This window comes from Marmota flaviventris, chromosome 2 (genome assembly GCF_047511675.1).
Source record: "Marmota flaviventris isolate mMarFla1 chromosome 2, mMarFla1.hap1, whole genome shotgun sequence".
Classification (NCBI taxonomy): domain Eukaryota; kingdom Metazoa; phylum Chordata; class Mammalia; order Rodentia; family Sciuridae; genus Marmota; species Marmota flaviventris.
Window position 1 is genome coordinate 105931541 of NC_092499.1, and position 22335 is coordinate 105953875.

A 22335-nucleotide genomic window follows, 5' to 3' on the forward strand; every position below is an offset into this window, starting at 1 on the left:
AGGCCCTCTCAGTTTTACTCAGAAGTTTGGACCCCAACTTACGTATTGCTGAATTTCAGAGGTAGTTGCTTCTGGGTTTTTTCCTCATAACGCTTTGCTAAGAGACTTAAGAATTCAGTTTTGAAGACGGATTCAAGAAGACTATCATATTCTTGCTCATGGAGAATAAAAATGTCATCTTGCATGGTACTGTGAAGAGATTGGACAAATCTAATGAAAGCTGCACTTTTGTTTATTCCATCATCATCATCATTATTGGGAACTGGGGAGGGAAACAAGGGCCTTATTTATGCTAAGCACGTGCTTTACTATTAAATTACACCTATGGCCCATTATTATTTTTTAATCCTTTTTTTTAATCCTGTAAGATAGTGCTAGGCTTTTTTTTTTTTTTTTTTTGGTAGTACTGGGGATTGAACCTAGGGCTTCATGCATGCTTGGTAGGTACTCTACCACTGAGATATGTCTTCCCAGCGCCCTCTTTCATAATCTTCAAACAAAACATGCAACAATGAATAAGTAATAAGTTGATGAAATCTATTTTCAAAGGAAGTTTATAGTCCAACAAGAGCATAATCAAAATACTTCTTCCACAAGATTTTAAAATTAAGAATTTAAGGATAATTTAACCCATATTTTAAAAATCCATTTCTAAATTCATATTCTATGTTCTGAAGATCATAAAAACCAGAAAGTTATGAATAGAATGTGACTGAAAAGGAATAATGCCATGTTAAGTTCCATTAGTAGAATTTATGATATGGCTGCAGCTATTGTCATAAATCGAAACCTGAAGAATTATAAGCTTGGTTATCAAAAGGGAAGCCAGCACACTGGGCTTCATTTGCACTTATTAAGAACCTTCTGGCAAACACTGCTTTGCTTAAACTACATGCCAGGTATTACTAGAATGTTCAGACACATCTAAGCACAGAAAGAGATAAAATAGGTATTCCAACAACAAGCAGACACAGATCATCACCTTAAGCTGATGAAGCTGATTGGGCAAGGAAAGAACACACCACTGAAATCGCAGCCTGGACAGGGAAGGACCATGAGCAAACTCACGGCAGGAGTTCCAGGGAGAGTGAAGTGCCAGGCTGAGGCAAATCCAGTGCTGGCTGGACTTTGTGGAAACCAACAACACACAATGAGAATCTGTATTACCTAGCTGTTGGCTAGCACCCCAAAGGCTGCATATTATGCAAATTTATAAGTTCCTCCAACTGTTAAATAATAAGATGGAATTTTATTAGGTATTGTTTTTCGAGGTATTAAAAATAAATTAGATGAATCAATTTCAGTAAATTGACCATGGTAACATTTTAGTCTTTCTAAGTGCAGGAAATGCCAAATGATGGTTCCTTTAATGACCGGGAACAAGTTGTCCAACATAGGGGCTGTGCTGTTCCTGGGGCTCCTGATACTGCTGCCCCAGGAGGTTTACTGTGGTTGTGACAAAGGAAAGCATAAGGCGAGTGTATTAAATGGAGTTCTGGAGCACAGAGAATCTTGGAGATCAGGGATTTTCTTTCCATGTAAAACTATATCTCCTGTGTTCCCTCTGATCAGCCCCATGAACACGACAAGGTAGGGGTGGGATGTCATTAGACCGTCAGATCTTCCTTGGGAGACTATCTCAGGCTTGTCAGGAACCTTCTTCCCTGGGCTAGCATGCAACCAGGGACTGTAGCTGATGGAGCCAGTAGCTAGAGCCATAGACTCTGTCATGAACTGAATGTTCCCTGTGTCCTCCAGTTCATATATTGAAATCTAATGGTTAGTGTAAAGTATTAAAAGGTTGGGTCCTTTAGGAGATAGTGACTTTAAAAAAGGCACAAGGGAGAGCTTGCCCCTCCCACTCTTCCACTTTGTGAGATACAACAAAAGGTACCATCTATGAAGCAGAATCAAGACTTCACCAGACACCAAATCTGCCCTCACCTCAATCTTGAACTTGCAGCCTCCAAAACTAAGGGATAAATTTGTTCCTTAAGTATTATCTAGTTCTAGATATTTTGTTATAAGAGCAGGAATGAAATAAGCCTCTCAGTCTTCTTACAGGAATGGGATTTGGTAATCCACAGGAGAAAAAGAGAGTTAAACCAGAACCATGGCACCCAAGGATGTAAAGATACACAAACCACAGGGAAGGAATAGAGTGAACTAGAAGTCCAACACCAACACCAAGGGAAAGGAACTTGGCCCATGTGCAGTCTGTTTAAGAGAATGCCAAAGAGTCTTGGCTGTGAGGTTAGAATACTTTTTGAGCATTTTTGGATGAATGACTATTTGGGTGGAGCACTGGCCATTGTTATTACCTCAAGAATTCATTTTCAAACATCCCTAAATCACACCCATGCTTCTTGCCCACTCTTGTGATAGCCAAGGACCAGGGTTTGCTGTTGCAATGAAAACAGTGACAACCAGTTGTAAACAACATAGGGTTTTTGTTTCTGTCCTTCAACAATGTATGGAAGCAAATCAAAGGTACTGTACCAGTCCTACATTGCTTGGGAGACAAGCACATATTCTTTCCTTTTAATGGTTCAACCAGGAAGTTGTACAAGTCACTTCTGGTCACACCCCATCGGACAGAACTATGTCTTGTGGCTATACGTAACTGCTAGGGGGCATGGGAAAACTTTGGGTAGGCTGCTAGCCATTAATCATGGAGAGAAAGAGAGACAGAGAGAAAGAAGAAGAAAATGTGAATGGGTATGGTGGGACAGCTCACCATCTCTATCTACCTCTTTATTCACAGATATTTCCAAAACTAGGAATTAGAATCTTTCCACAAAGTCTAGAAGAATGTGTTTCAGGGGTACTGCCACAAAACTACAATCATCCTCCTGTTTCTGGTCAGACAAACTCTGGAATTGTCTTCATCACTTCAATTATAGCTCAGATTCAAAAGACAACTAAAAGCTAGCCCCAAGAGTTCTGTTATGGTTTGGATGTGAGGTGTCCCCCAAAAGCTCACGTGTGAGACAGAGCAAGAAGGTTTGAGGAAAAATGATTGGGTTATGAGAGTCTTGACCTAATCAGTGATTTAATCCTGGTAGGGATTAACTGAGTGGTAACTGAAGTGGTAGGGTGCAGCTGGAGAAGATGGCAATTGAGGCCTCACTTTGGGGTATATTTTGTATCTGGCGAGTGGAGTCTCTCTCTCTCTGCTTCTTGATCACCATGATGTGAGCTGCTTCCCTCTGCCACACACTCCGCCATGATGTTTAGCCTCATCTTGAGCCCCGAGAAATGGAGCTGGCCTTCTGTGGACTAGGGCTTCTGAAACTGTAAGCCTTCAAATAAACTTTCCTCCACTACAGTTGTTCTGGTCAGATCCTTTCAGCAGTGTGAAAAAGCTGACTAAAATAAGCTCTCCCTAGTCATCTGGAATTAATGAAATAAAATCCAAGTATCCTAGCACAGGTATAGTAAGACTGTCACATTAGATAGCAAACCCATGTGGTGGGAAAGAGGAAAACAAAAGCATTGGCTTTTGGCCTGTGAGGTGAGAAATAAACTCCTTCTTGCTTTTATGGCATGACTCAGACTCCTCTGACACATCTGGACATGTCTGATTTCCTGGTGGTACTTTGAGCAAAATGGTGATTGTTCAACAGGGCAAAAGAGCATAAGACAAGTAACCTTGAGAGGCTTAATGTGTTTAGACATATAAGGAGTTTCATTGCAATATGGAAAAAGAGCAAGCAAACTAAGACTTCAAGGTCAATAAGCATGAATCTGGAAAAGAGATGTGTTTGGACACTTTGACTTCAACCATCAAATTAAAGAACTCCTTTCAGTGACCTGGACTTAAGAGTTACTAAACTCATCTTCACCCAGGCCAGAGTCTCAACTCATTCCCCTCTCCTCAGCCCACGCTCCTGGGTCTGGAAATAAAGGTTGAAGGTTTATTTATTCTAAAAAATCAGACTTATCTTTGGACATCACCCCTGTCTTATTCATATGCACAAGCTACAATTCCTTACAGATGTTTGATGTTGTCCCTTGTGTTGAAAAATCCTCTACTAGTCTCTGGTTTGGCTCTGTCCTTGTTTTTTTTTTATTCCCCATCGTTGTGGCTTATTGAATTGCTGACAACACAAGAAAATCTTTTAATCTTTTAACCATTACATATTCTGCACAAAAGCATTAGTTACAAAACAGTGAGTAAAATTTTAAAGGAGTTTTATTTAAGTCTCTAAGTTTTACTGGAAGAAATGTAGAAGAAGGAGAAGGAGAAGGAGAATAAGGAGAAGATAAAGCTTGCCCAGAATTCTACTACTCAGAGAAGCCAGTGTCACCAGATTTAGATCCCTCTTAACTTGCTGAGGAAGCCCAGACATGCACCAGGCCTCAGCACTCTGTGGCTGCCTTGGAGAAGTGTCATCTGATCACCTTGGGAAAGGCCCACTCCTCTCCTTCCTCCCCAGGAATATCTATGCCCTATGGGGCACTTTGGTTTCTGTTACTCTTTCCAGAACAGAAAGGACTTGCTTGAGGCTGTCCTGGGTCTCCTCCACACCTTAGAAGGAATCCCAGGGCTTCACACAAGGTTTGTGTTCAGTCCAATGTTGTTAACAACATCCATGTTCCCAAAGGTACAGGCTGCAGCGAGTTAAGATTTCAATAATGCTTCGGCTCAGCAGAATAGATGGTGGCATAGGCTGTTCTTATTGCTAGAAAGTTGAGAGCATCTAGGCAATGTAGCATTCTAGACAAGAACCTTGTGACCAGGAAGCTGGAGCCTGTTGAAGGCACCCTCTTATAGGTTGCTTATCCAATTACAGGTAAGTATTGGAAAATCTTTTGACCCAGACAAGTAGAGCTTTTGGTCTTAGCCTCTGGTGGTCAGCTACTGGAGTGATAAGGAATTATTAGAATTCCTGTCAGGGAGATCCCCAAATATGAGATTTCCTGGCACCAATCTCAATGATACAATAGTAAAGTCAAAAACATAGGTCATTTTACTCGTAATCATTCTTTTAGCACATTGGTTTTCAAATAAGAGTAAAACCAGGACAAAAATCTTCCTGCTTATTTATATTTGAAATATTAGGGATTAAACCAAGGGCCTTGCATATGCTAGGCACATGTTCTACCACTGAGCTACATCCCCAGTTCTTTTTATTTTGAGGCAGGGTCTTTCTAAGTTGTCCAGGCTGGCCTCCAACTTGTGATCCTCCTGCCTAAACCTCCTGTTGTTGGAACCATGCCCAGTACAAAAAGTAGTTCTTGAAGGATCCTTTAAAACTGATACACAGCCTTCTACCAGCAGAAACCTGAGCCTCAGAAATGAAATGTCTTAACTCAGAGCTGGTGAGCCCCCTCCTAATATTCTTGCCCAGTCTCCAATGAAGCATAACTGTTCTGGTCTAATTTTTATTTATTTGAGAATTTTTCCTATTCAAAGTAACTTGGCATCCCTTTAAGCAACTTCAGTCTTCATCTTTCTTTAAGCTATTGGCCCTATTTCTACCTACTGTGATCCTATATTTTCCTTGCAAATGAAAACTTTAAAAAGCAGACTCTCAACATTTAATGTCTACTATATATATTTGGAAAATCCCAGACATATAACAAAGTAGAAGAGTGGAATAAATTGACACATACCAGCTGGTTTCAGCAATTATTGATCCATGGATTATCCTGTTTATCTATATCTCCATTCTCAACACTTTCACATATAAACTAGGTTATTTTAAATCAAAGTGCAAATATTATATTGTTTTTGTCCTCAAATATTTCAGTATGTATCATTAAAAAATAAAATCTTTTTTATATAAAAATAACCACTATACTCTTACCACACCTTAAAAAATGAACAATAAATCCTTCATATCAAATATTCATTTTAGTCACATTTCCCATGGTACCTACTGATTGTTCTTGAATGACTTATTTGACTGAATAGGGGCTTGTGAGCCCACTCTGCACTAACATTAGTTATGTTTGTTAGAGTTAGAGGTGCCTTAAAGATCAAGCTTGTGGGGCACTTTGATAGTCCTACTGGAGGAGTTCATAAAGGGATTATCAATCCAGCCAACAGTTAAGGAGTTCATAAGGGGATTATCAATCTAGCCAACAGTTAACTAGTGGGTCTCATACATTCTTGAAAACACATACAGATGTTGTAACTCTTTTCCTAAATTACAAGACAACTGTTAAATTCTCTTGCAATGCCAGCACTGAAGTGTTTTGAGACACATCCACACATTCGCCCACACCTACACCCATACCCATGTTAGGTAGACTAGTACCACAGTTAATTTCTACTTTAGGTTTGATTCTGCAAACACTACCTTCCATCTGGTTGCTTTCCTCAATTGGTTTCTGATTATTGGCCTTATCAAATGAATGAAGGAAATGAGAGGCCAATATTAGTCTTGGTAAGCATGAGGCACAGTAACTGCAATTTACAGACATTACAAGTTAAAATCACTGAGGCTCTTTTTTTTTCCCCCCTTAGAACTAGAACAACTCTTAGGCTATCTAAGTACCTCATTTGATTCCATCCTCTACAAAGGAAAAGCCACAGGGAAGTAAATGATCTTCTAGACCATGAATACTAAGGAGGACAAAGAAAAATAAGCTGGTTTTATCATGAGCCATTGTATTTCTGGGGGTCTGTGGGAGAAGGGGAAAAAATCAGAACTATCTATGAGTACAATATTCTGTTTGATAAACTTGAAGGATGTGATCAAAGGAAAGTGTTAATGTGCTTGATATAAATGTAGCTATATTAGAATTATTTCCTATCAGGGCCATCATGAGCCTTCCTCCAGTGATCTTATGGACTGAAGACAGACCTGGGCAATAACATTAGAAGAACAATAATCAATTTCAGAATAACAGCCACATGTGGCATAGAGGTGTGATTCCTTTGGCTTTTAGCTACAGCTAATGTCCAGTACCCACTGCACTGTTCAGTCAGCCCAGCTCAGCTGAGGTACAGCAGGACACATGCAACGTGGGGAGACGGACAGGGAGGAAAGAAAATGAAGTAACAGCTTCCAGTTGGGTTCCTTGGAACCCCAAGGGCAGCCTCAAGGCCCAGCTAGTCAGGAAGGGTGTGGGCAGAAGGTTGTGACCCAGCCAATGAATAGTAGGCTCAGGAAAACCCAAGCAGCATCCAGACATTGTTCTTGAGACCATGACACTGAGACCTACCTGAGGGGGCGGGGGGGGGGGGGGGGGGGGGCTGTGAGCAGGATAATGGTGGACTCATCTGCTCAGAATGTCACGCCTGAGTTCACATGTTTTAAACACAGCCACACTGCCCTGCCTAGCCCTTCATCCAGCAACATTAGGGACAGATAGAATCAGACCACACAGCCAAGGCAAGAAAGGACAATGGAAATCTGCTTCAGATTGTCACACTAGGCCAGGGTTTCCAGCCTGGTAGGCTAGAGGCCAGACCACTTTTGAAAGCATACCTTTTCCTGAGCACAGCAGATTTATCTTCTAGGTAAACTGAGTTTAGAGAGGTGTCCTGATACCAGTTACACATGTCCACAAGTGAACAGAACATCACTATTTTGACAGACTTCTGCTGACAAAGGCAGCCTAGCTCTGCGCAGCCCACTTTTCCTCTCTTCTCATTGTTCTGGGTATCAGCACCATTTCTTCTCATCAGAGGGAAGCTACTCAAGTTCAGGGCATGGGACACAGGGAGGTCTTCTCACACACAGAAACTCCTATGCCGCAATGAAGCTAGAGTGTCAGCAGAAAAAGCAAGGGCCCTACCCGAGGTCTTGCAGGAGCAATCACTGCTTCCAAATGCCAGTGAGCCTGCAGCCAATGGGAGCATGTGGTAAAGACTCCCAGGCTACTGGTTATGCAGAATAATCTATGGAAGGCCCAAAGAATCTTCCATTCCAGGATACCTGCTCAGTCTTTGATGGTAAATGGGTCAGGTTTTGAAAATGGGTGGGAGGGCTGGTGGACAGGCCTCTGAACCTTTGGGTCCACTTCAGTAAGAGCAATTGTCCTCTAATTTGTTCCATACACTAGGTTTATTCTACAATGCCATAGGGACACAGGTTCTGAGTCTTCCTTCATTAGAGGAACTAACCAGAAGGCAACTTTGTCTTGGTATCATATTCTTACCCTATCAGAAGTCCCTGAGACTAAAGTTCAGGTCCTCTTTAAATAGAAAGAAACTTCCATTCTCATCTTGATTTTGACAACTGGGAAGCCAGCCCTGCATTTGGAAGAGCAGGTGGAGACGTTGAGGAGAGAGAGGGCAGTTCAGCCTCGGCCCTTCCCCACTCACCTGAGGGACACCGATAAAATCCTCTCCATCTCGATTCTCCGCTTCAGGACTTCTTTCACAAGGCCTTTGTCTGGGCCCTGTTTGACCTTTTCTCTTCCGATTAAGTACATGCACTTTGGGGTGAGAAGCAGGTCTCGCTTCACGCCCTGTAAGGAGAGGAACTTTAAGGTGTCAGACAGATATGATCAAAGTGATAACTATCTCCACAACAAGTCACTGTTACCAGCACAGAGGGAAGCTTTCTTGAGCAGCAAATGTTCATTGTTATTCCACTTACCACCTAATCAGACCTCAAGAGGGAAGAGCCAACATATATGAAAAACCAGTCCTCCTCACTGAGTGAGACCCCTTTCAGAATAAAAATTATAAAGGGCTGGGGATGTAGCTCAGTGGTAGAGCACCCCTGGGTTCAATACCCAGTACAACAACAACAAAATCTATAGTGGACACGATCTGCTTTACCAGAACAGCAAAATCCCAAGTTATTTTTATGTGTTGGCAACTCTCAGAGGTGGTGACAGCACGTACCTTGAACCTCCTGTCATACTTGGTGACGGTGTCAGCAAAGTCAATCTTCTCCCTCTTGCCCACAAACTGCTGGAGTTCCGGGTGCTCTTCCATCCCAATGTAATCCCCAATGAAGTTCCGGTTAATACTATTTCTCCTTCGCTCCTTCTTGTTCAACAACAGGTCTGAGGCTACCATTCCCAAGAAGGTGGAGAAGGAAGAAGCAGTCAGCCAGAAAAAGGAGGAAGATATTTAAGAGTGTAAATATTCAAAGAAATCATGAATGACGCAAGATATTTAGCACACAACCACTCTATGCCAAATAAAATAGAACTTGTAGCTTCATTTAAGCTCAGATCTACTTGAGATTTGTTAAACAGAGGAAACAAAATGACAAAAATACCTTCTTCTCTCATTTGGACATATTTCTTCCGGGCCACAAATTTACGCCATGATTTCTGTATCACTCGAGCATACCCGTCATACTTTCTCTCTCTCATCTCCTCTAGAAGAAATAACTGTGAATGTAGAGAAAACAAACATGAGCCAATCCACAAAATCTGAACATCACTCTTTGTTGATGTTGTAATTTCAGTGTAGTCGAGGAAAGATAGGAGGAGCAGCTTCTCAGACTCAAGAACAAACATGTAAAATGATTTCGATGATATCTTGTTTATGGTAATGATAAATTCTTTACCTACATACTTTTTTCTTCTAATAAAAAGCAATGGGAAATGGTTGAATTTGAATATGTTATTATAGTTTCTGCCCTGCTTTGCTCAGAGTCTCTGTGACTTGTTCCTCACCTTGATCCACAGAGGATAGTAGGTGGCCAGATTAAATGAGTTGGCGGAGGCTGCTGGCGGAGGCTGCTGCTGTTGTTGGGTGCTGTGTACAGACTCGAAATAGAATTTTCTAGCTTCTGCCAGAGCAGAATTGTACTGCTGTGGGAAGAGGGTTGCCCTACTTTCAGTTCCATGGAAGTCTAGACTTCCTGCCTCACAGGATTCTCCAAGGAGTCACTGGGCCAGGGCTAAGAACCTCAGTGACTGGAGCCCAACTCAGACACTCTAGTTGGAACTTGGATTCACTAAGGAGAGCTGGCATCGTTTAGGGGCCTAAATCAGACTCTGGCAGGTCTGGAGAGTCAATTAATACTGACTGCTGTGTTGCACTCAACCAGATTTCAGAATACAACAAATAGCTGTAATGTGCCGAGTGTCCACTGTGGTTAAGAATCATTCTAGACCTTTTATGCAGTTATTTTATTCAACACCTCAACAACTATGTGAGCCACATATCTCCATTTTGCCAACGAGAATATCAAACTGAGATTGGGTGGGGCCAGAAAGCAAACCAAGGTCTTTCAGCCTCTGACATTCTGCTCCTTATCCAGACATATGAGTCTTACTCAGTAAACCTGCATTTGATCAATTTGTAAAATAGTGGGAAGTTTTCTCATTCACCTTGGAAGTGGTTTGCATGATTCTCTAGAAAAAAATTTAAAAATAAAATAAAAAGGACTGATAGAAACCCGAAGTAAAGATGATGAATAGTCATTGCAAGAGTGTTCCAGAAGTAAACAAGTGAAGTTGGTTTGAAGTTGGTTTGTTGCCTCTGTTAATCTGGGTCTGCATTTGGAACTCTAGTGCTGCCACTCAACTTCTTCTTAGAGCCCCAGATGTGTAGAAACAACATTTCCAAGTGCACATACCCAGGGAAAGGCCACCTAACTCCACAGCCTTCAGTGCTACATGCCATAGGCCTAAGGAGCACATTTCTAACCCAATATGGAATACATTGTTTACCAACTGGACAGAATGTTTAAAATCTGAGCCCTGTGGTCGCCTATTGTAATGTGTTGATTTTTCTTATCTGTTTTTTGGGTCTTCTGAGTAAGTCTTGTTTCCTTCTTATTTCCCAGAACAAGCTTGGGAGCGTCAAAGAGAATACACTTGTGACTCAGAGAAAAAAATAAGCAGCAAATAATTTCTAACTCCTGTAGAGATTAACTTGGTTTTAGGTTTTGTTAAAAGCCCAGGGCATTTAGAAATCAGGGAAGTTAATGAATGAAGAGAGAGAAAAGCCAAAAACCATAGACACATGTAACAACAACAAAAACCATTTTGGTGTCTAATATTTAATGTCATTTTTAAAGCTAAACAAGTTATTTTGTGTGTTCAACACTTATTATGGAAGTTAAGGCAAAACCATAAAAAGGCAAAAGATTTTTTTTCTTCTATATAGTTTTTGGTACTGGGGATTGAACACAGGGGAGCTTAACCACTGAGCCACGTCTCCAGCCCTTTTAATGTTTTTATTTTGAGACAGGGTCTCACTAAGTTGCTTAGGACCTTGCTGAGTTCCTGAGGCTGGCTTGGAACTTGTGATCCTCCTGCACAAGGCAGATTTTAAAAACCAACTTTTGTACAAGCATTTGCAAGTCAAGGCTAGATGTGGACTGAAGAGGTTGGGGAAGAGGAAGGTGATGTGTGTGTGTGTGTGTGTGTGTGTGTGCGTGCAAGTGCATGTGTACATTCACATGCATGCATAGAAAGGTGGGAGAAGGATAATGCAGTGATGGCAGTGAAGCATCTCAAAGGAAGGCAAAGAATACAAGAACCAAAAATAAATCTTGGTTTTGGATATAAATTCCCAAAGCTCAACGGAATCAGAATAAAAACGTATGAAAAATATTGAGGTCGTTTTAATTATATATGAAAATTTAGCAAGTTGAAAAGTAAAAGCGGTATGAAACAACAGAGAACTCTGCATTGTACTGACAAATCACTCTATCCCGTTTTAGAAAGAACAGGAACTGCTCTGTGGGTTGCTTAATGGCGTATGACACAACATTTTCATTTTATATTTGGAAATGAAATTGCTGTGAAGCTACAAATAACTCAAAGTAGAAAAATGCTACCACAAACTTTTCATAAACCGGTTCTATTGATGCGTGCCACTTATGTACTTAATGGTCTTTGGTTCACAAAGCCATTCAGCTACAGCTATTATCATCCTGAGCCTCAGGCCCATCCCACAAGGCATGCAGAACAGTGTTCGGGGAGAAGGAAACCCACTGAGAGGCCAGGATTTGCCTAAAGTCAAGTGTTCCTATTTCTTCCACTTTTAAGTTCCTGTATATTTCCCCTTGGTCTGATGACTAATTTTGCCAAGTTCACCACTGACTCTTGAAATGGAGTCTTGTGATAATTTCAGGAACCTCAAGAAATAATGATGTTGAACCTCAGTTCCAGCAATTTTCCCACCTTAAAAAGCAATGTCTTTATTCCATAGCCCCAGAGCTACTAGGGCAGAATTACTAAGGGGCTTTGCTGGATTTCTGCTCAAATGCAGAACTTTCTATGGACATTCACCCAGCTCACAGTGACCACATCTTTATCAGGAAAGATAAAGAAGTTTCCCTAAATTAATCCATATAGAGTACTGCAAAATTTATGAACCATAAAATGCATGTCTGAATGCATTACTAGTAAGTATTCATGTTCCGGAGACCTGAGATTTCTCCTCCAATCTATTCTCCTTGAAGTCCTTCCCCAGCTCTCTCATGGTCTTCCAAGTACAATCCTAGGAATTTCCATCCTGGACTCCATTCCACCCTTCAGGAGGAACCTAAGCTTGTTTATCTGGCCTGTCACCGAGAGGAAGACACAGAATTGACCAAGCCTCCTTTGTGACTCAAAGAAGTCTCTTCTCAGCTTAAACATTATGAATAACTATGGGGCACTTTCTGTCTGAGATACCCAGTGCATACTGACAAACAGAACAGAGTCCCTGCCCTGAAAGAGATTGCCACCTAGCAGGGGAAAGCAATAGCAAGTGACAAAAGAAGCCAGTCTGTGGGAGACACCTTTTTATACATGCCAAATGCTCTGAAGGAAGTGAGTAGAGCTGTGATAGCTAGAAGGGGGCAGGAGTGTGGGAAATGACCCACCTGGATTGGGAAGAGAGGGAGGGTTCTGTGAGATGATGGATGAGGAACAGCAGCCAGCCCCATGGTGCTGTGCAGGAGAGGGATTGTGGGGAGGTGGTCGTGTACTCACAGACTCAGGGGCTTTGATGAACACTTTACTCCTCCCCAGCTGGAACTGGTCGCTGTCCATGTTGACAGACTGCAACAAGTGGAGGACGCCTTGCTTTTCATCTCCTCTCCACACAGGCCAGGTGGCTTTGGTCAGAATGGCATACCTGTGAGGACAATCAGGAAGAGAACAGACTCAGGTTGGACACCTGGGCTCTGTGTGGGGTGAGGCAGCAAGAGCCCTGCTGTCACTGAGGTATTGGGAATCCACTCACTTCCACTCAGAGCTACAGGAATGGACCTCAGCGACCAGAAAAATCCCTCAAGTCTGAGATGCCCATCATAGAGCTTTCTCCTACACCCTCCCTATCCCATGGTTTCCATGTTAACATCCTGATGAAAATCAGCATTCCCATTTTACCACTGACTATCTAAAAATAGCCCTGCTGAAGGTCACTTGTGACACTCTTCAGGCAAAAATAAATGGTCTTTTTTTTCGATACTAATCTCTCCTGATTTCATAGCACAATTAATGCAAAGAATTTCACAAAGCTCCCTATAAGCAACTGTTATAACTACTGTTCACCAACTTTTAGCCTGGACATTCTGTGCGTCCTTAGTCATAGGGCCAGAATGACCTGATCGTGGCCATCTCTGACCTCATCTCTTCTGCTCTGCTTTTGACTCACTACGTTCCTTCAAAGTGCGCCCTCTTCTTCACACACACCAAACTTTGGTCCCTCCCCCACAGCTTTTGCCCATGCTGTGCTGTTCTCCTAACTCCTCACTTGGCTGGCTTCTCCTACTCAGGGTGACACAGCTTCAGGAACACTTCCAGACAGGCCTTCTCGGGCCACCTAATCAAAAATTACTCCCCTGATATTTTCTCTGATAGCAAATAGCGTTTTTCCTTCATGCCATGTACATCATTCATAATTATATTACTATTGGTGTTGACCTGTTGATATATGCTTTCCCTATGAAGATGACAGCCCCATGAGTGGATGACCCATTTGTGTGGCCCAGAGTGCACAGGCAGCACCTAAGTAATGCCTGGTACACCGCAGGAAAAACTAACATGAATGGCTAGCACGCAAGGCCTGCTCTCTCTGCATTGAGTGCTATGATTGGTACTTTAGATGCATGATCTCATTTTAATATTATAGCAAATTACTATTACAATTATGTTGAAGGTGACATAACTGAGGAGAGAGAAGCACATTATAGGATATAAAATACAGAAGGAAACTTCAGAGGAGTGTGCAGGTGGGCAGTTGGTAGGTGTGGCCTTGGTCCACACACACTTATGGCATAGGCCTTGAGAACCATGGCCCTGTTTATTTCCAGAAACTACTATCAGGATTAGAGTGACTTATGGCAGCCAAGGGAGAAGGGAAAAGACTGGCCCTGCCTTCAGGGTCTAGGGCTCAAGGGGAGCTGGTTGGGACTAAGGTGATTCTAAAAGCCCACACTGCTCCCACTAAGAGCCTCCCCCTAATATTGTCTGATGATATATTAATTTCCTGGAGAAGTAAATCCTCTTGTTTTCTAATTAGAGATAAAAAGCTTAAAAGTAAAAATGCCTAGTTGAAGTTATGCATAACATGAATAAACTTCATATGTAATATAATGATGTTGATTCAACAAATTAAACCACACAGAAATGACTGATAGCAGAACCTTTCTAGATGTGATTGGAAGAGTTATAGAAAGGTAAGAAGGAACTGGCAATCTACATGAATGAGGGGGAAGGGCTCAGGGAGGGTAGGGGCAAGAAAGAAAAGACTTAACCTCTAAGGTAACAAATGTCTAAGAATGCAATTTTGCCTGGATTGATCTAATCAAAATTTTGCACTAAAGAACTTATATCATGCAACTGCCAATTGGTCTCTCTATTGCAATTCAACCTTTCGTTCCCTATGAAAATAATGCTGGGTTTCTCTTATTTGGTCTCTTTTATGGTAAGGAACTCTGCAGAAATTTTCTGTCTCATTCTGACAAGGCCTCTAGTGGTGGGTGAGGGTCTTCAGAACACATGGGAGTTGCCTGGTGCTACCTGTGCTTTCATGAAACTTGATACATCCTCAACCCCACCCTTCGGTTTCCATAGAGAGAGCAAGGTATAATTCTAGCACAATGTCTCCACCTATTTCACTCTCTAACTCCAAGATAGAGTGGCAGGACAGGCAGTTACACAAGGTAAGGGTCACAATACCTGATACCTGTGATAATTTTGGAGGGATGACGGTAATGGCCTATACTCCTTGATCAAGCATTCTCACTTTAAAACTCAAATATGCCAAATGTTTTCTCTGAAGGCCTTTGAGCTGGTTGATCTCTCTACCTGGAATTCTCTATGCTGCCCTGTAGACTGATAGGTTCCTTGTTACCTCTTGAGTCACTGATCCAATGGTTCCTTCTCAGAAGAAATACAGCATAGATCCTAGTGACCTCTAGTTGCTGGTCCTCAGGTTTTAAGGATGTTTTGAAGCAAGGACATAAGAATCCTGGCAACCAGCAGGCAGCTCTCTACCACTCCACACCATCCTACTCTTTCTTTTCTCTAGTCCACAGCATAAAATGCCTTTTCAATAATCCCACATTTTAAAAGACTGGGTCAAGGTCAAGGTCAAGGGAAGGATGCTTGTAAGGAAACAGAAATTGTGCAAAAGATAACCTTTGCAAGTCTTTGTATTTCTACAACATTTTTCTTCCTATGGATCAGAAGCAATATTTGGGATTGTTTCTTCCATCTATATTAAGGAATACATACTGCCTAGCTCAAATAGGTATTTTCTGAAGAATTTAAAGGTATATTCCCAAGCCAAAACTCCATGTGACAGCCATTGCTAACAGTTTTTTAAACACTTTCTAAAGGTATGAAAGTTCAAGTGGGAAGGTGGTGAAAGTGTTCTTCCTACTGCTCAAAGCCGTGCAGGGCTGACTTCCAAGAGCACATGGATGATGAAAAGGGGCATTAAGGCATCTTTTGAACTTTTACTCTCTAACACTCAGTCAAAAGGGATGGTCTTGATAAAAATAAAGGATTTTCTAGAGGAAAAAAAATAACATACTCTAAATATACATGTTATTTTCTAAGCTACCTTGCACCCTAGGTAGTGTTGGAAACATTGCTCTATTTAGGCTTGTGGGCTTTCTTTCTAGGCAGGGGTGGATAATATATGCTGATGTGGATAGTTGTGGTGGGTTTTAATAGATCCTTTTCCTCAGGTTTTACTTTCTATGGATACCTAAGAAATAAACTTATAAATGAAGCCTTTTGTCTCAGGCTTGGAGAGAATAAAAGTACAAAATGGTTCATTTACTTATAGAGTCTCACTGGCTGAGAAAGTCAGGGCCATCTCTAGAAGAATTCTGAGAGATTCCATACTCCTTATGGAAAAGAGTGTTGTCTCTAGAGAAATATTACCTATCATTGACATATCTGGACTTCAAGTCAGTTTTTAGTGGACCATTTAAATAATTGTTTTATAATACTGTTATGGGGGACTGAAAATGTACTTTTTTATTGAAAAGCAATGGCCTTTCAAATATTATTTTGATTTGAGAAATCAAATCTACTACTACTTTCCCAGTAGTATCAAATTAAGAGAAGTATGACAGCAATAAAAGATTCTGCTTTTATAAGACAGGACTATTTGTCTCTTCTGAAAGTCCACAGCAGGAGGACAAAGAATAGAAGCATCCAAGAATAGAATAACTTTAATGAAAGTTTCTCAACACAGGCGGCACAAGAGTTTTCACCAAATGCCACTGACCGTGAGGCATACCACAAAGTACTGTGTATGACACTTGAGAGAAGCCTAGATTTGATGATCAACAGTTCACTTAAGAAGCTACTGCAAACAAGTCACATAGTCTGCTCAGGGTCCCTTAAACAAGTAAGACCTGGAGCATTCCTAAAAGGAGAAGATGGACTTCCTGCTCTCCCAAGACAGCAAAACTTGTATACTTGCATGTGGAAATCAGGTTGGTTGGTTGGTTTTTTAGATAAAATGGAAAGAAGGAAGTCTTTCAGTTTTTAACTATAGTGAGAGAACTTGCAAGTGTCAAATAGAGATTTTAGGTACATGAAATATATTAGAAGATTTAAAATTTGTGAAATTAAAACTACTGAAGTCAGGCCCTTCTGAATTAGGGAAAGATAGCAGGAAATCCTTTTTCATGTACTCTTTCCTATAGTTGATCTTTTTCTCTTAATTAAAAAAAGTTATTTTCAAAGAAATGCTGTTTTTCAAAAATGCTGTGGCCCTGGGGAATATTAGGTAAGGCCTGAATACACTTTGGGTTTGTCACAACAGGGAGGGGGCTGCATTCCTGGCATCTGGTGGGTAGAGGCTAAGAAGACAGCAAGACATCCTACAATAATACACAGGACAACTTCCCTCAACAAAAGTCATCCAGCCCAAGATGTAGTAGCTACAGCTGAGAAACGCTATTCTAGTATTACTGATCAATTTAAGGAAGACTCAAGTCTTATAACTAACCTGTAAGTTGTTCCTCAGCCAATGAGTGGTGCTGTAGTGACATAAAAATCTCTATAGATTTATTTTTCTCAACTCCCTACTTACTTCTCTCATACAGTCCTGCTTACACTATTGGTGTATTGGCACTTTTACTTCAGAAATCAGAGAGGATGAATTTTTTTTCTTTTTTCTTTTATATATATATATATATATATATATATATATATATATATATATATATATATATGGTTGTGTGTAATGACAATTTGTTGTGAAGTATTTGTATGTGTACACAATATAACAATATAATTTGGCCAATATCACTCCCCAGAGAGTGAATTTTATTCCTGATCTAACCCACTCGTAAAGTCATCAGGAAACGTGCATGTGTGGGAACTGAGGCAACAGGACTCTGTCATATGAAATGATAAGCCCTTTAATAAAGCCTCCAGCTGGGGTCAGCTGCCCTAATCTACCACTTAGGAAGAACTTCCAAAAGTTCTTTCCAAAAGAAGAACTATCTTATTAGAACTTATTGGAGGTACTAGACTTCAAAGATCACATTTGAGTTCTTCCCCAGGCTGCAAGATCTTTGTTACACTAAATTTGAATTTTAAAAAATCCTTACATCCTGCCTCTGTATCATATATCAGGAAGATGTAAATGTTTTCTGATTTAGATGATAGATTTGGATTATATCTCCTTTTTCTTAACTTCCCTATTTATTAAGGGAAATTAAATAACTGTACAATAGTAGAACTCCTCAGAATCATTAGAGAAGTTAGAATGACATTATATTTTAAGGACATTCAATTTTATCCTTTTCAAAAACAAGCAACATAAAATAAGAACATTTAAGTATAGGTCCTGCCTAATAGACTATAAGGAAAATATAAAAACAAGTTTAAATTTAAACATGGATTGTACAAAATTTTGAATTTAAATACTTTAAGCTCATTCCTAACGTAGGCTAAATATTTTCCTGCAGTTGCTTTCATACTGTTGACTTGCTCAGTTAAGTTAAACCTCAGCCATTCCTATTCACAATTATCATGAATTCATGAACTTTGGCTGAATTCATGAATAGCCTACCAAACACTGATGGCTATTGACGAATTCTACCATGAGTAATGGTTAAAAAATATTCTATTAAAACTCTGTAATAAACAGACAAAAAGCCCTTAAAAAAATGGGCAAAGGACTTGGACAGGATTTTCTTCAAAGAGGAAATACAAATGGCCAATAAGCACATAAAAAGATACCACTGAATATCATTTACCATCTGGGAAATGCAAATCTAAACCACAAAGAGATACCACTTCACACCCACTAGGAGGCTTAGTCAGATATTAGCATATGTTGACAAGGATCGGGATCAATCGGAACCCTCAAATACTGCGGGTGGGAATGTGAAGTGGTTCCTTGCTTCAGAAAAGAACCTGGCAGCTCGTCAAAGAGGTTAAACATAGAGTTACCATATGAATCAGCAAGTCCACTTTTAGGTACATTCCCAAGAGAAATGAAAACACATGTCCACACAAAGACTTGTACATGAATTTTCATAGCAGCATTATTCACAAGGGCCCCAAAGTGGAAACAATCCTTTACCAATTGATGAATGAACAAGTAAAATGTGGTCCATCCGCACAATAGAACACATTCTGCAATAGATAGGAATGACGTGCAGAAGGCTACACATGGTTGAATCTTGAAAACGCTCTGCTAAGTGAAAGAAGCCAGGCACAAGAACTCATATCAGATTGTTTTAAGGAAAAGCCCAACATAGACAAATCTAGAGTGATGGGAAGTAGAACAGTGGGTGTGTAGGGGTCAGGGGAGAACTGAAGGTTGGCAACTAAAGAGCGTGAGACATCTTTTCAGGGTAGGAGTATGCTCTAGTTAATTGTGATGGATACACAACTCAGCGGATGTAGTAAATGTGTTGATTCATGTACTTTAAGTGGGTGGATTCCATGTGAGTATATCTCAATAAACTTGTTTACATAAAATAAAGTCCAGAATCACTGGTGCGTAATGCACCTACCTCTGTAGGAATTTCTGGAAGATTCGCCGATAGGCATAGCCAGCTCTTCTCACTCGGATGTTCTCTTTCAGACCCAGATATTCCACTTGATGTTTTACCCTACAAAAGAGAAAATGGCACCTGTCTTTACTGGAGAATCTTTGATTCCTATATTCTTACCAACCAACCTCCTTGACTCCCAGTTCCAATCTGCAGGAAAACATATTAAAAAGACATAATTTATAGTGTTCAGATACTAAGCTGGCCTCTCAGATCACATATTAATTTTTAAAATGTTGCAGAACATTGCAATTATATAAGAGGATATTACTTATCAATTTCAAACACTAATAGTAAAACAAAAACTCAAAGCCAGGTGTGATGGTGTACATCTGTAGTCCCAGCTATTTGGGAGGCTGAAGTCAGAGAATTGCTTGAGCCCAGGAGTTCCAGACCAGCATGGGCAACATAACAAGACGTTATCTCAAAAAATAAATACAAATAAAGCCCCATAAACCTGTTACCTGAATTGTGAACAAAAATATTGTTTTTTTTTCAAGACTAGAGGCTAGAACTTTTAAGTTTAAGTTTTGAATTAAATTATACTGGAGGTTTTTTTTTTTGTACCAGGGAGTGAACCCAGGAGTGCTTAATCACTGAGCCACATCCCCAGCTCTTTCTATGTTTTCTTTGAGACAAGGCCTTGTTAATTTGCTGTGAATGGCTTTGAACTCACAATTCCTCCTGCCTCAGCCTCCCAAGTTGCTGGGTTTACAGGAATGCGCTGGAGCTGTTTTGTTACTGAACCGACTCTAGAATTAATAATGATCCTATTGTTCTAGGATTTTTCTAATGCAAGTTAAGAAAGCTATATGAAGCTATTAATTTCAAACGCTTAAGTTAAAATGGTTCAAAATAGATTTGAATCATAGTTTTGGCTGGTTTTTATAAAAATGAATCTCTAGCAGTGTATTTTGGAAAGTGGATGCAGAGCACTGGTAGGTGGATATTGCCACACATGCAATTTTCCTATCAGAACACAAGCCCCACGCCCTATGCCTTGGTTTAAGAGGCCTGGCAGGTCTGGGAAGATGTGGGTCATGTACATTGTGAAAACCCATCCCTTGCTGAACAGCAGTTTCTTGAACACCCACAGACAGGTTTTGAACACTTGTCTGATCATCCACTCTGGAGAAAAAAATTGGGCCTGGGCTGCATCTGATGCAAGCTGACAGAACAGATACTTGGACACATGGTAGTTTAGAAAATTAGAAATTAAAAGGAAAATCTCTTTTGAAGATGGGATATGGGAATTGTGCTTTGGTAGGAAGGTAGCCCCCTCATGATCCCTATTTGGTATATTTGGTCAACCACACTAATGATGGATTCCAGAGAATGGATTCACATGAATGCTGAAAAAAACCATTAGAAGCCTCCTCACTCCAATTTCACTCAGGGTCCTGACAGCTGTCTCTCCAGCAAGGCTTTTATGGAAACCATATTCCCAAATAAGCCTCATACTTGTTGATGACTACTTATAGACCCTGTGCCCCCAAGAGGAACACTATGATTCCTTCCCCACAGCCAGGACAGTGGGGAAGAGCCCGCACTCTGGAACTGGTTGCTGTGCACCCGTGATTCTGCTGCTATGTAGCCTCTCTGTGCCTCAGTTACCTCATCTATAAAATGAGGATGGTAATAAATTACTAGCTGGGTACCTTCCCTATAAGTCACTTAGTTCCTGTCATGAGTGATGTAAAGCTGCAATTATTCTAGTACATTCCCAGCTACAATAAGTAAACCAGGATGGGAGAATAGACAAGGAAATGGATTTTTCACACAGCGGGATTCTTAGAAGCAGTGTTTCATGCCTCAACCAGAAGGATGAGTTGAATTTATCATGTGCAGAGGACAATGAAGAGAGCCCACAAAAGGCAAGCCTGCAGAATGGGGTGGTGGGAGGTGAAGACAGGGATGATGAAGCTTGAAGCAGAGAGAGATTTGCATGGGAAGGATGAGGTGTCACAGTGAGGGATGTTTAAAGAGCCTCGAGTCAGTCTTCCTTGAGCTGACATCCAGACAGGTTGACTCCTTCAAGATGACTAACTTTTAAAAAGTCCTCATATGAAAGAATCAATATTTAATATCCACATTTGCCTGGATAAGTCACACACACACAGATACACAGACACACAGACACACACACACACACACACACACACACACAGATGTGGCAGGGGTGGAGGGAGAGATCTATTTAACTAAAGTGGCTGAAATCTGATGCTGGAAAATAATTAAATTTCCATTCTTCTGTCCTCCAAATCTGAAACTCACCACTGACTTTTTCTCCAGTGACGAAAACACACACAAAATGCCTGTTTCCAATGTTTGCTCATTTTACAGTACTTTTTGCAAATACCAGCATCAGGCCAAGATGCCAAGGCAGGGACATACCACCCATTGATTAAAAAAGACACATGCCTTTCCCATGAATCAGTTTCAAATGCTGTTTCATTCACCATTTTTTCCCCACCTTCAGGAAATTTTCTTTTAGAAATTTCCTTCAGCAGGACAATCAGTCTAACAAATCCTATAATGTTTAAAATTTTATGTCACTAAAGGACCCAAGTTAATTTTTGCACATTCCTAGAACGCTGTCACCTCCTCAGTAGACACTGGCCAGACACCACCCCGTTGTTCTCCCGGTTGTGCCATTCCTGTCTCTAGGGAGGGATCCTCTCCAAGGCTGTCCTCAGCCATTAACTCAAGTCGGCCAAGGCCTGGGAACTTCACAAGGGCAGCAATTTTGAATCCAGGGCAAGCAACTTTGCCAGAAACCAAACAAAAACACATTTGCAACAGGAAAAGAAAAAACCCCACACCCCACAAACTTGTTGAATGAGCAACCCTCTCTGCAGAGAGCTTAATTAAGCGTGTAACCCCTGCCAACGACACACAGTGCCCTCTCACGGCCCTGCATCCACTCTCATGGGTG

The 22335-nt window shown here is 40.8% G+C and overlaps 1 protein-coding gene across 1 annotated transcript in view; it reads right to left on the reverse strand.

Annotated features, from left to right (window-relative positions):
• Myo1e (myosin IE) overlaps positions 1–22335 on the reverse strand; it is a 190772-nt gene that overhangs the window by 25949 nt on the left and 142488 nt on the right. Inside the window, exons 18-23 of the mRNA XM_027926182.2 lie at positions 19362–19460; positions 12853–12997; positions 9192–9306; positions 8810–8979; positions 8282–8427; positions 43–189 (exon numbers count right to left, since the gene is read on the reverse strand). Coding sequence (XP_027781983.1) covers positions 43–189; positions 8282–8427; positions 8810–8979; positions 9192–9306; positions 12853–12997; positions 19362–19460 — 822 coding nt within the window. The remainder of the gene's footprint in view (positions 1–42; positions 190–8281; positions 8428–8809; positions 8980–9191; positions 9307–12852; positions 12998–19361; positions 19461–22335) is intronic.